We start from the raw sequence: 12192 nt of genomic DNA, 5'->3' as shown, positions 1-12192 counted from the left end.
TGTCTGTTGCCTTCTTGGTAACAAAATTGTGTCTGTTTGGATTTTACCTACATCACTTGAGTGTCCAACATTTTGGCTTGCCTGTGCCTCATTGAGCAAACATGAGTGTCTTGGGTCTCATATAAAATGTACTATAGTTAATGTATATAGGTAACAAAATCTTTTTTTTGTGTATTTTTATTAAAACTTAAAAAACAGAGAGCATCAAAAACATAAAACTAGTGGGATATTTGACCCTGTTTTGTGAAACTAATGCCTAGTTTGATGGAAGTGGTTGCAAACCTTAGTGAGCTCTCAGAGTGTTCATCAGAGATTTTGGTTGAAATATGACTCTTCCTGTGCTTCATCCTTGACAATAATTGTTCACAAATGCAAAATGCATGTACTGTTAAAAAGTGGGCTGTGAGTTGGATGTGCTTGACCTATAGTCTATAAATGTGTAGTAAATATGCTGTTAATTTAAGAAAATGCAATGGGTTTCTTGAGGGGAAAAAGCCGTCACACAAGTTTTTGCATTACTCTTGGCTTCCTCTTTGCTGAGGCAGATGTTTTCCCTAGATCCAGGTGCTCCATCATGGTAGACTGATTTCATTTTCCTGCTGAACAGCTGGCTCCTGCTGTTACGGTTGCAGTGGCCCCTGGTGGAGACTGGAGGTTCTGTTGACTGTTTGTCTTTTTTATAGCCCTCCATTCGTAGTAATGTGTAAGACCTCACTGCAGTTCAGTGAACATTCAGTAGTAAATTAATAGTCTTCAAGGACTACAGTTTCACTTTTTCAGTACAAAGATGTTATTGAGTAATTTGTTCAGTAGATACTTTAGGAGATTCTCTTCAAGATTTGTCTGCTTTGTTTTAGTAACTTGTTTTAATATTCTCTTATTTCTTTTTACAGCCACGCTCCAGTGCAGCAGCTATGTTTTTCAAGGGACCAGGGAAGGTGGTAATGGTAGCTATTTGCATGTAAGTTTAAAAAAGTTTTGTTTATGCAAAGATGAAAAATATTGATTTTTATTATCCTGGAAAGGAGAACATTCTGTGTACTGAAGATGAAGATACCTTTGTCTCTGTAACTGGAGTTAATAGACTTGTTTATTTCCTGTTGGCAAGAAAGATGTTCAGTAAATACATTCATCAGTGTGTGGAGATAAGAGAGAAAGTATCTCTGTGATCAGAGAAGAGCACATTTTTTTTAAGATGTTTAAGTAATTTATTGAAGCTAAAACCAACATTATGAAGGGCATGCAGAGGCAGATGTTTAAAGTTGTTTGTCCTTGTTCTCTTGTGAAAGGAAGCCTTTTATTTGGTACATTTTAAAGATCTTTCATATGACAGCAGCAAATGACACCATTTTCTCTTTCTGCTGTTACTCAGTACTGTGTCTTTCATTTTCTTGCACTCAAACTTGTAACTAATAATCCAGTTTTAAAGGAAGTGAACATAGAGAGTGTTTGGGATCATACATGAAAATATGTGAAGTTTTCCTAAGCATGGCTTAATGGTGGCTACCGTTCATATCTGATAAGACCTGTACATCTGTAAAATATATATTTAAAATGAATTATTTCTTTACTAAGACATTGTTAATACAAAGGAGCAAAATGGAAACTTATGCAAAGATGCTTGTTTAGCTATTTTAGTTATCTTTTGAAATGACATGCCTTTTTGCCTCACAAATTTCTCTTAATTGAAAACTTTCCTCTGTCCTTACTGGATATTCCTCTAGTAAGTGGGAAGTGGGATTGCATGATTATACACTGCTTCTAGTTTTGCTGAAAACGTTAAAGACCGAATATTCAGATTTGCTTTTTTAGCTTATTTCTTCTCTTTATTTTCAGAAATGGGTTGAATTTTTTCTTTAAGCTACTTGCTTGGGTTTACACGGGTTCTGCAAGTATGTTTTCAGAAGCTATACATTCTTTAGCAGACACATGCAATCAGGTGAGGTGTTTTTTTTTTCATGCTGCTTATTTGTAATTATTTTTTTTAAAGAATAAAAGTAAATACTTGTTTTTATCATCCTGGAAAGCAGTTATTCAGTGTACTAGTTAGTATTTAGTCTGAAGGCCATTTAAAGTCTTCTTAGTTTTTATTTAACTATTCAGTTACATCTGAGAGAGTGTGATTTTTGTGTTCTTCTCAGTGATTAAATAATTTTGTGATTTAAATCATTCAGATTATGAAGCCTGCCCAGGGTGTGACAAGCTATGCATGCATACATGTAGGAGGAGCGCAATGTACTCTTCACTGCATACGAATAATAAATAAGTGCATTTTTAGTTTAGTTTAGGGAGTATCACGTAAAACATACTGCTATTGTGTCTAGTTCTTATCAAATTGTAGGCTGATGAAGGCATATTTTGTCAGAAATGCTCATTACTTCAGAAACATTGCAAAACCCAGGGCTCTTCCTGCTGTTCTGCAGTCTGAGTGCAGTGTTGTTGCTACTCTGTTGCACACTCGCTTGGCAAATACAGTAATTGCTGCAGGCTTATCTGGCTGCACTTCTGTTCTTTACACTAGTGTCTGTAATTTGGCAGAGAGTTTATAAACCAACCATGGAGTAATTGACCAAGTCTAGAGACCTTATTTGCAGAGTCTAGAAAGAGTTATCTCTGATTATAAATAAAAACCCATTTTAATATTTGGGCTAGTGTTTATGCTCTGATAATTCTATTTGTAGTATATGTACATTGATTTACCTCTCCCGTGATTACTTTCAGCCTTCTAAGCTGTTATTTTTTCATATAATTCATCATTCCTATTTCAGTTGGTACTTACTTTCTCTTCAAATAACAGGATGAAAGTACACTGATGAAGTTTATACAGGTTAAAATATTAGTCACAGATTGTCCTGGGACTTATTCCTCATCTTGTTTGTCACTATGCGCATGCATAATGTAACCAGTCTTAGCATTTGGAAGCAGAATCAGAACCAAATACCTGAATTTTAGTGCATGTGATCATCCCTCTCTGCCTTGATCCCTGCTCATCCTGGACAAGAATGATATATTGATCGTCTTAATTTTTAATGCATGCATGTCCTCATACTTCAGCAATTAAATTTTAATCTCTGTTAATGTAAGAATGAGACAAGTCAATGTAAATTCTGAAAGTTTTTTTAGAAGTAAGTTGAAAGAGGAGTTATAATAATTAGAACTGTATTCATGTAGTTCATGCGTCGTCAGTGAGACGTGAAACAAAGCTGACGTACAAAGTATACCTCTTCATTATTTTATCTGAATGTTAAGTAGAAAAACTTTTCCTGTCAGGTATGGTAATGGAATGATGGAGTTTGCTTTGTCATCCCTTGGTAAAAGAATGCTGAGAACTATGAAATTATTGCTTTAAAATTATATTCCATTACCATAGTCTCTGTATAATTCCTCTTCAAAAGAGATCTATTTAAGTGGTTTTGTTTCCTGAAAAACTGTGTTTCTTCACACTGAAGCAGAGTGATAACACATGTGATTACATGTGGTGTTCCCTTCAGGTTACAATTCTAAAATCTCTTACAGTTATAATTAACAATTTTTTTGTGGGGAGGAAAAAGGTTACATTTGATTAACAGTTACTAAGGGTTATGCTCCAGTTCTAATAAAACACGAAGAACAGAAACATATATGCAAATCAGCACATTGCATTTGCTTCTATTTCTCTTTCAAGTTCATATGAAACAGAATATTACTAATTGTCATGGTTTTGTGCTAATATTTTCTTCAATTAATGTATATATATTTTTTATTTTGTCTTAAATAGGCATTGCTAGCTTTGGGCATCAGTCAGTCTGCAAGGACGCCTGACCCTAGTCATCCGTAAGCTTTTGGAGTAAATAATGGTTTCAGTAATCATATGTAGGAGTAAGATCAGCTTTGTGCAGTTTTTATTCTTTTTATATGTGCCATTTTTATATCATTTCTGAAATGCTTGTTATTTTTAATATGAAGAAAAAATAAAAGCAGACAGATTTCTCCCAAATTGCGGGAGTTCTAGCTTCAGTGGCTTGATACATATTATATTTAATGCTTTTTGTTGTGTTATGTGTTTTGATGTGCTGTTTTAATTGGCTTTATTCTTCTTAAGCTATTCTGAACTCTTCTGCCTCTTCCAGTGATTAGATTTGTTGTTTTTACATATCACTCACATTAATATTAACATTTAAAGTACAAACAACAGCAACAAAAAACCCAAACCCCAACAGAGTGTTTTCTGTTGTGTTTTTTTTGTTTGTTTGTTTGTTTTTTTGCAAGTGAACTTACTTGTATTTCAAGAAGAGGTGTTTGACTCAAATTACTGTTTGCTCTTAGCTAAGTAACAGGTTTTAGTGATACGTTCTTATGGCTTCATGAACATCTGAAGCTACCATCTCCATGATTGGTTTCTTGGTCATAACATGCTTTACAGTTTACATATTTGAGCAAGTCATTTTTAATTGTAAGCAATAGTTTAATTTATGTCTCATTTACGTAGTAACTTCAGTTTTTCACCATTAGGAGCTTCAAGTAATTTGAAGAAATTTAATCTTAATTAAATAACTTACTGGAAGGAGATGCCGGGAATGTTTCAACAATCACATTTTTCACTTCTTCCATGTTGGTGTTATGTACTATTATTTAAATGTCACTGAGAGATGTACTGTTTGCAGTAGCATTTAATATAAGGAATAAAGGTACACTTTGATATTTCATTGCCTCTTCCCTCTTCTCATAAAGACTGCAAGCATTAAAGGTTTGCAGTTAGCTGAAATAAAGATGTCAAAGATTTCTTCCCTTTTCATTAGCATTAAAAATTGTGTAGACTAGCTGCCTATAAGGTTAGAGTTTTTATTTAGAAGTAGCATTTCAATATAATGTGAAAGTGACATGAAAGTTTTTTTTTACAGTAGTTAGAAAAAAAAAAACAGTCTCTAAGACGTAGAACAGCTAGCATAGTTTGTTTGAAAAGGAATTAGATAAATATATATAGTTGATGTCTTAGTATGTACTTGATAATGTTTTTTGAGTGGTCTCAGAGAAAGCTTGTAGACATGTTTGTGGAGATGTGGTAACTTATTTTCCTAAATCACTTTCTTTCTTTATCTCTAGGTATGGTTTCACAAACATGCGCTATATTGCCTCCCTGATTAGTGGGGTGGGCATTTTCATGATGGGTGCAGGACTTTCGTGGTATCATGGGATCATGGGTTTACTCCACCCTCATCCTATAGAATCTCTTCTCTGGGTAAGCTAATCTTGTTTTGTTGTTACATCTGTACGTGGTACTGCTGACTTAATGGAAAGTAATGGCACCCTCTGAAATTCACTTCTTGAGTCATTTTGAATCCCAGAACACTTAACTGAAACTATGTTTTGAGGTTTTGCCTGCCAGGATTCTTTTCTATTTTACAATATATTGTCTATTTCAAGTATTGTGGGTTGCAAGATCACCTTTGTTTTTCTATTTATGAACAACTACATAGCAAGGTGTCTAATGGCATTCTGGAATGCAGCTTTAGGGTAGTCTGTGGCAAAGAGATCAATATGACAGTAACTGAGATTTCTTTTTTTCATCCTCACCCCATACAGGCATACTGCATTTTGGCAGGGTCATTGGTATCTGAAGGAGGTATGTAGCTCCAAGCAATATTTCTATTAAAATATTCTTAATGTCTGAGACTGTATTGTGAGTAATTGCTTATACGTAGTCCTTACTTACACAGCAGTAGAATTTTGAACTCTGTTGGTGACAACTGTGCTAAACAAAAGAAATGGAAAACTTTACCTACTTGTAATAAGAAGTTGAAAAATGCAGCATTTGAAAGTGTATCTAGATGCCTTTTTGGTATTTAACTATCCGTGTGGATTAACTGATGATTTGAATGGGGAGGCGTGTGGGGAAAAGAACACTTTCTGCATTGCCAGAGGATCAATGAATAGTCAGTTTTCTTTCTTGATGATCTGTTGTGATGATACGAAGAAAAATCCCCCCTTTTCAAAATGAACACTTCTTTTTTTGCCTCTAATTTTTTCAGCAGCTACTTTGGTCTTGTTTCAGCTACCCTTCTTGTCGCTATCAATGAAATCCGCAGGAGTGCTCGAGCCAAGGGTCTGTCATTTTATCAATATGGTATGTGTCCTTGTAGCAGTAAGGTATGTGATTATTTAAAACAGAATCTATTTGATTCCATTTGCATAATTATAGAAATAATTTTGTCCCTTCCCTTCCAATTTACCCCTGCTTTATTGGTTAATTTTTTATTCTAGTAAGAAAGACATTTTACAAATTAGATGATAACCTGTTGATTTAAGTAGCAGTACTTAAACACTCTTACTGAAATCCTTTTTTTTTTTTTTTTTTAAATAAATACTGCTTTACACTTTTAAAATGTTTAGGAGAAACTTCCACAATTGCTTCCATGATATGCACTGGGTTTGTTCTCTTTATTTGTGAATGCTTTGTGAAAGCATATAGAATTCACAGTTTGCAACTATATAGTTAAGAAATCTTTTTGTCTCGTTTGATGGTGTTAGTTTTGTTCATAGAGTACTATGCAGAATGTCATAAAACTAAGATTTCCAAAGCAGTCAATTTTTTTGTGTATGCAGTTGTGCAGAGTCGTGATCCAAGTACCAATGTAGTGTTACTGGAAGATGCTGCAGCAGTTCTGAGCGTGGCTGTAGCTGCTACCTGTATGGGTCTGACTTCTTTAACAGGTAAAATTCTGCCTCAAATTGAGGCAAACTGAGTATGAATTTCTTCCTGTTAATTATATGAACACAGAATATTTGGCTTGCGTTGATTGACTTAAATACAGCTCTACTCTTCTCTGATCCCTGAACTTATATGGGCTTTCAGAAATTTGTGCTGTTCTCTGATCTGGTTTCCAGTAATTTGAGTTAAAAGTATTTAAAAAAAAAAAAAGTCTGTTTTTCCTTGTGTTTGTTATTGAAGGGATTAGGCTTGAAAAAGTATGTGTCCATGAATGGATCTAACTTTCTTTTGAGCTGTTTTTGTGGACAAGCTAAGATATTTTAAGAATATGCTTGTTATAGTCACATATTTAAATTAAATATTCTACATAATTAGTGCTTCTGTAATCAGTGGTATTCAGCTGCATGTGCATGTTGAGGGGAATTTAAGGAAGCAGTTCTTTCCTTCCTTTTGATATGTAATGGTGTTAGTATTATATTCTGATTTTAATAAGGTTCTCGAGCAATGTGGCAGACCAAAATCATGCATGATGTGTATAGCAACTGGTTCAAAATCTGTCTTTGCACAGTTAAAATGTATTGAGGGAATGTTATTTATTTGCCCCTCTTAAAAGTTTTGACTTTTTAAAATAATTGTTTAAAAAATGTACAGCAATTTTGTGTTTGTGGCTTTTAACGAATAAGTTGCAAGTTTAAATTTTTTATGGAGAAGTCTTTTTTTTTTAATTCCAACTCTAGTTTCCTTTGTAAATTTCAAACACAGTGCTGTTTCAACCAATTTGAATACATGTTTAGTGTCCATTATATAAAAACTGTGTTCCAAAAATGATTAATACTTGAAAGGATTTGAGTTGATAGGAAAGATCATGTAGGAAATCTGTTTTGTTTTCCATCAAAATTACAGCTATATAATTAACTTCATAAAACAATGCTGCTTCACTGATAAAAGAACAAAGATGTTTGGTTGTGCTATTACATATAAATGTAATATATAAAATGTATAAACTTAAATCTGCACCCAGAAACCCAAATAACTGAACAGCGTACTCATCAGTATTGCAGTAGAAAGGAATATATGGTATTTTCTGTCTGGGGGAAGGGAGGGATTTGAGGCTTTATCTTAACGATAACTTTTTTTTCTTCTAACTTCCTCTTGTTGATTGGTAATAAAGAATTGCTAATCCCCAAAACAAAACAAGAAACCACACCTGAACAAACTGTGTTCTCCTTTCAGTGGGAAATCTGAATTACCTGATACGTTTTAGAAATGCACCATAAACTAATTTGAGATGTCTTGTTTAGGAAACCCATACTATGACAGCGTGGGGTCTCTTGGCGTTGGAACTTTGCTAGGAACTGTGTCAGCATTTCTGATCTACACTAACACTGAAGCCCTGCTGGGACGATCTATTCAACCTGAACAACTGCAGCGACTTACTGAGTTACTGGAAAGTGACCCTGTAGTAAGGTGAGAATCTTTGCAACTCAAAAATTGTACTGAACAGCAAAAGAAGGAAAATAACATATGGGAAAAATCATGAGAGCACTTAAGAAAAGTCTCCTAGTTTTAAGGTGGAATCTTCTGTCTTGAGATTTTAGAATGTTAATTGTTACTAACTTCTGTGCTGAAAATTTTAATAAGTGAATGCTTCTACCTCCCAGATGTTCCACAGCTGAAAGGAAACTGCATGTGTGTAACAGCAGCCACATTAATTCCCAGAATTGTCACATGACTTAATTGAGAAGGCCGTGACAAATTTAGGAGTAACTTCAAATACATGAAATGCTAGCACAGAAATGATGCTGCCATGTTGCTTTTATAGCTTATCAGACTTAACTGTTTTAATTCTGTGTTACTGTTAATATTCAGTGTCTGGAGTTCAGTAGCAGCTGCCACTGAAGTGCTGCAGTAATGTTATGGTATAATAGATTCTGCACGTTAGATGCTTACAGAATGAACGTGATGCTAATTTCTCTTTCTTTGGAGATTTGCAATTGGAAAGAGCAAGCTTAGAGCTCATTGTAATTCAGAAATCTTGAATAAATGCTTTTTAAGGAGCTATTTTGGATTTCTTCAACCCTATTAGCCTTAATTTAGAAGCAAAACATTTCTGGTTTTCTTATTGATCTTTAGTTGTGAATATGTTTCTGAGTAAATCAGCTACAATATTTTAGGGTATTTATTTATTTATTTGTAGTCAGTTCCAAGGTCTGAAGGAAAACAAACAAAAAAAGACCTTTCATTTCTTTAAGCTATTCCTTTATTTAAGTCCTACATTGTCAGGAATGCTTCAGAAATGTCTGAACAAATTTCAAAAATTTGAATGTTCTGCAATTCATCTCCCGCATTTTAGTCTGGATTTTTCTGGCCTGGATGGAAAAATGTGGAAACTTAATATGCAGGGACAATTTTAATTTCTACTTGTGTTAAGGATAAAGTAAGCTTTTGTTAATCTAACTAAGGAAGTAAAGGTAAAAGAGTTTCATTATTATTATTTTAAAGTATTGAACTGTTGTAATAAACTACAATATGTCTCTATCTGAAGTTTATTTGTATCCTGTTCCTGAAAAATATAGGGCTTTTTGGTTATTACTTCTATTTGTGCATCGTGGAACTTACTTAAAATTGAATAAAGCTATATAGTAACAAAACAGAAGGATTCACTTGTCCAAAATATTGCAACATTCATCTTGAAGCATCTTTTAGGGACGTTTGAATAAATAAATATTGTCACAGTTACAGCTGTACTGTGATTATTCATGATCAATTATTCAGTATGATCAAAAACGAGTTCCAGACGCAACATCCAGTACTTTTTCATGTGTTAAATGTAGCTTGGAATAGAACATTCTCCAAATCACACCCTTACAAATTGTGCATTTAGCTAGGAAAGGGCATTTCTGTAATTGCAACAAGTCCTTCCAGTAACTACCATGAATCAGCTCGTTGTTCCTTACCTCAGAATTGAGGGTACTTAAAGATTTTTAAATAGCTGCATGTACCTTTTTTTTAATTCTAGAATAAATTATGTTTTAGAGTGGAGGAAAGCACAAAACCTTCCGTGTGGTATCAAATAAGTTGTACTTAGAATTTAAAAATAAGCTTCTAGCTTTTTTCTCAAATACTACAAATCTAATTCTAAGTCTACCGTGCTTCCTGTAGTCTTCCTTTTGTTGTAGCCATCCCTTTAATAGGTGGGGATGCTTGTGTTGGTGTAGCAGGTACCTGTGGGAGTGATAGAACTAGTTAAATGTAAATCAGTATTTAATGGAGTGCGTGATGACAAAATGATTTTTAATAATTTTGAATTTAAAAATTATGGTTTCAGAGCAATTCACGATGTTAAAGCCACAGATATGGGAATGAGCAAAGTGAGATTCAAGGCAGAAGTAGACTTTGATGGACGGGTTGTTACACGTTCTTACCTGGAAAAACAAGACATTGAACAGCTGCTACAAGTATGTTTAAACAAAGTGATTTTGTTACTTCCAGCATTTGATTTTGCTTTGCAGCTTCAAGTATACTTAAAAATTTTTCAAGTATTTGAGACATTGAAATGACTTCATTTTGAAGGTTTGCAGATGTTTTTACTTGGTGTTAGTGTATCTGTATGCAGAATTGTGATAACATGCTGCTGAGATAGACCCATTTCTGGGCTTAGCAGGGCTTGAGTGAAAAAGAGGACAGATTTTTAAATCAACTTAGAAAAATGCAGATCTGTCTAAAATCATTCTGGTGAGAATACAGCTCATCAAACAGATGTTATTTTTTTAAATTACAACAACTTCAGGCAAAGCTAGAAGCCTATCACCTAAGAATAAACATGCTTTTTGACACAGATATTTGCCTTGGGTGCTAAAGATGCAGTGGCAGTTTATATATCTTGCCTTTCAGGCTAGACTTGAATATGGATTGTTTGCAGGGTGTGATTCAGCGTTTTGGCAGCATTCGCATTCATCAATTAACCATCCTTGATGTCTCTGATTCTAGAGTAGTTCAGAGAAGCTTTTTTAAATCCCTCCTTCAGTATTGAAATGCAGAACCCCACTGAGTTAGGGTTAATTTTACATAGTAAAGCTATGAAGTCTGTAGTAAAGAATAATCTATCTAAACTACAGGGAGAATTTTAAGTAGGCAAAAATCTTTTGCTGACACATCTATTTTCACGAGTAACTATTTATTAAATGCATTTACTTGTGTAGCTATTAGATTTTTCTCTGCTGTCCTTTCAAAATGAAAATTTGATGTCTGCATTGTATGTGTGTCCATTAAAGATGACTTAGCAGTTGTCTGAGTTTGTGTGTAATTACTGCAAGTCTTTAAGCCATAAGGCCGCGTTTCAATTTTTAAAACATAACGCCCTTTAATAACAATAAAAGTATATATCTATGTGTGTGTATATATAGAGAGAGCAATAAGTGATCTGTTCATGTATTGGATTTCAATTTAATATACTTTTTGGAAGGAAGAGAGCTATCAGATTTGTGCAACAGGGAACACAGGTTTGCTTATTTTTATATTGCCAAGTCTTACGGCTGTTCAGTAGCACCCTTGTGTCAGCTATGAAAACATCATTAAAGGATAGCCACTTTCAGTAGGACTCAGTCATCCATAATCAAGGGCAGTCATAACACTTGCCTTTTTGTCTGTGCTTCTTTGAATTGCTAGCTTATCCTGTAATGGTATCAACAATGCTTATTCTGAAGTAGTAAAATTTATCAGTTGAAGTGCTGTCATTCAGGTTAATCTCACTTCTTTTTCTTGTTAGACTTCCCTTGTGATAGTCCAACATCAGTGGGATTGAGGGATGTTTTTTTAACCTTATTTTGGTACATGATTAGTCTCTACTGTCCTATTACCCTAAAACTAAAAACAAAGCTGTTGTTTTGTAGTTGTATACACGTGATGAACTGGCTCTTTTACTGAGTCTTACAAATCACCTATTTGTCCTACACTGCAGCTGTATCATCCACTCTATGGCTGAGATACTAGAGGACAAATGGCTTCTGGTCAGTTTGCTTCTTGGGTGTAAGAGCTCTGAGGAAATCAAGGAGTGTAACATCCTGTCTTCCTTAACCTTATTGTTTCAGTTTGTTATACACTTGATCTCCTGGTCTTAGTTCTTATCAGCTGTCTTTGAGTTTCTTTTTCATATTATTGAGGAGCATTACTTACAGCAGCTTTCACAGTAATTGTTGTGGGATTTAAGATGAGTTGGTAATGTGACTCCCAGGCTAAGCAGCGTATGGATAAGCAGGAATGCATGAAAATAACGAAAAAATACAGTATCCTGCTCTGCCAGCAAGTGATACCCGAGAAGCTTCCAGAAAATGAATGAAATTTTCTAGGCTTAGTTTGCAAATAAAGGAAGAAAAGAAAACTATATGTCAAATGGAGGTGTAATGATGAGCCAGCTATTTGCATCAAATAGATATACTTCTGTGCCTTTGATATGTCAGTAGGTGATGTTTTGAAAGGAAATAGCGAAGGCATCTGCTTTTTTT

At 34.3% G+C, this 12192-nt stretch overlaps 1 protein-coding gene across 1 annotated transcript in view; it reads left to right on the top strand.

Moving 5' to 3' along the window:
• Positions 1-12192, top strand: part of SLC30A9 (solute carrier family 30 member 9) — a 27197-nt gene that overhangs the window by 7469 nt on the left and 7536 nt on the right. The window contains exons 8-16 of the mRNA XM_031553149.1: positions 894-961; positions 1837-1939; positions 3758-3813; positions 5083-5218; positions 5563-5602; positions 6032-6103; positions 6583-6690; positions 7990-8155; positions 10017-10146. Of these exons, the coding sequence (XP_031409009.1) occupies positions 894-961; positions 1837-1939; positions 3758-3813; positions 5083-5218; positions 5563-5602; positions 6032-6103; positions 6583-6690; positions 7990-8155; positions 10017-10146 (879 nt within the window). The remainder of the gene's footprint in view (positions 1-893; positions 962-1836; positions 1940-3757; positions 3814-5082; positions 5219-5562; positions 5603-6031; positions 6104-6582; positions 6691-7989; positions 8156-10016; positions 10147-12192) is intronic.

The sequence above is a fragment of the Meleagris gallopavo genome, chromosome 4 (genome assembly GCF_000146605.3).
Source record: "Meleagris gallopavo isolate NT-WF06-2002-E0010 breed Aviagen turkey brand Nicholas breeding stock chromosome 4, Turkey_5.1, whole genome shotgun sequence".
NCBI lineage: Eukaryota > Metazoa > Chordata > Aves > Galliformes > Phasianidae > Meleagris > Meleagris gallopavo.
Note: the sequence above shows the minus strand (reverse complement) of the source record. Positions and strands in the feature narration are given on the sequence as shown.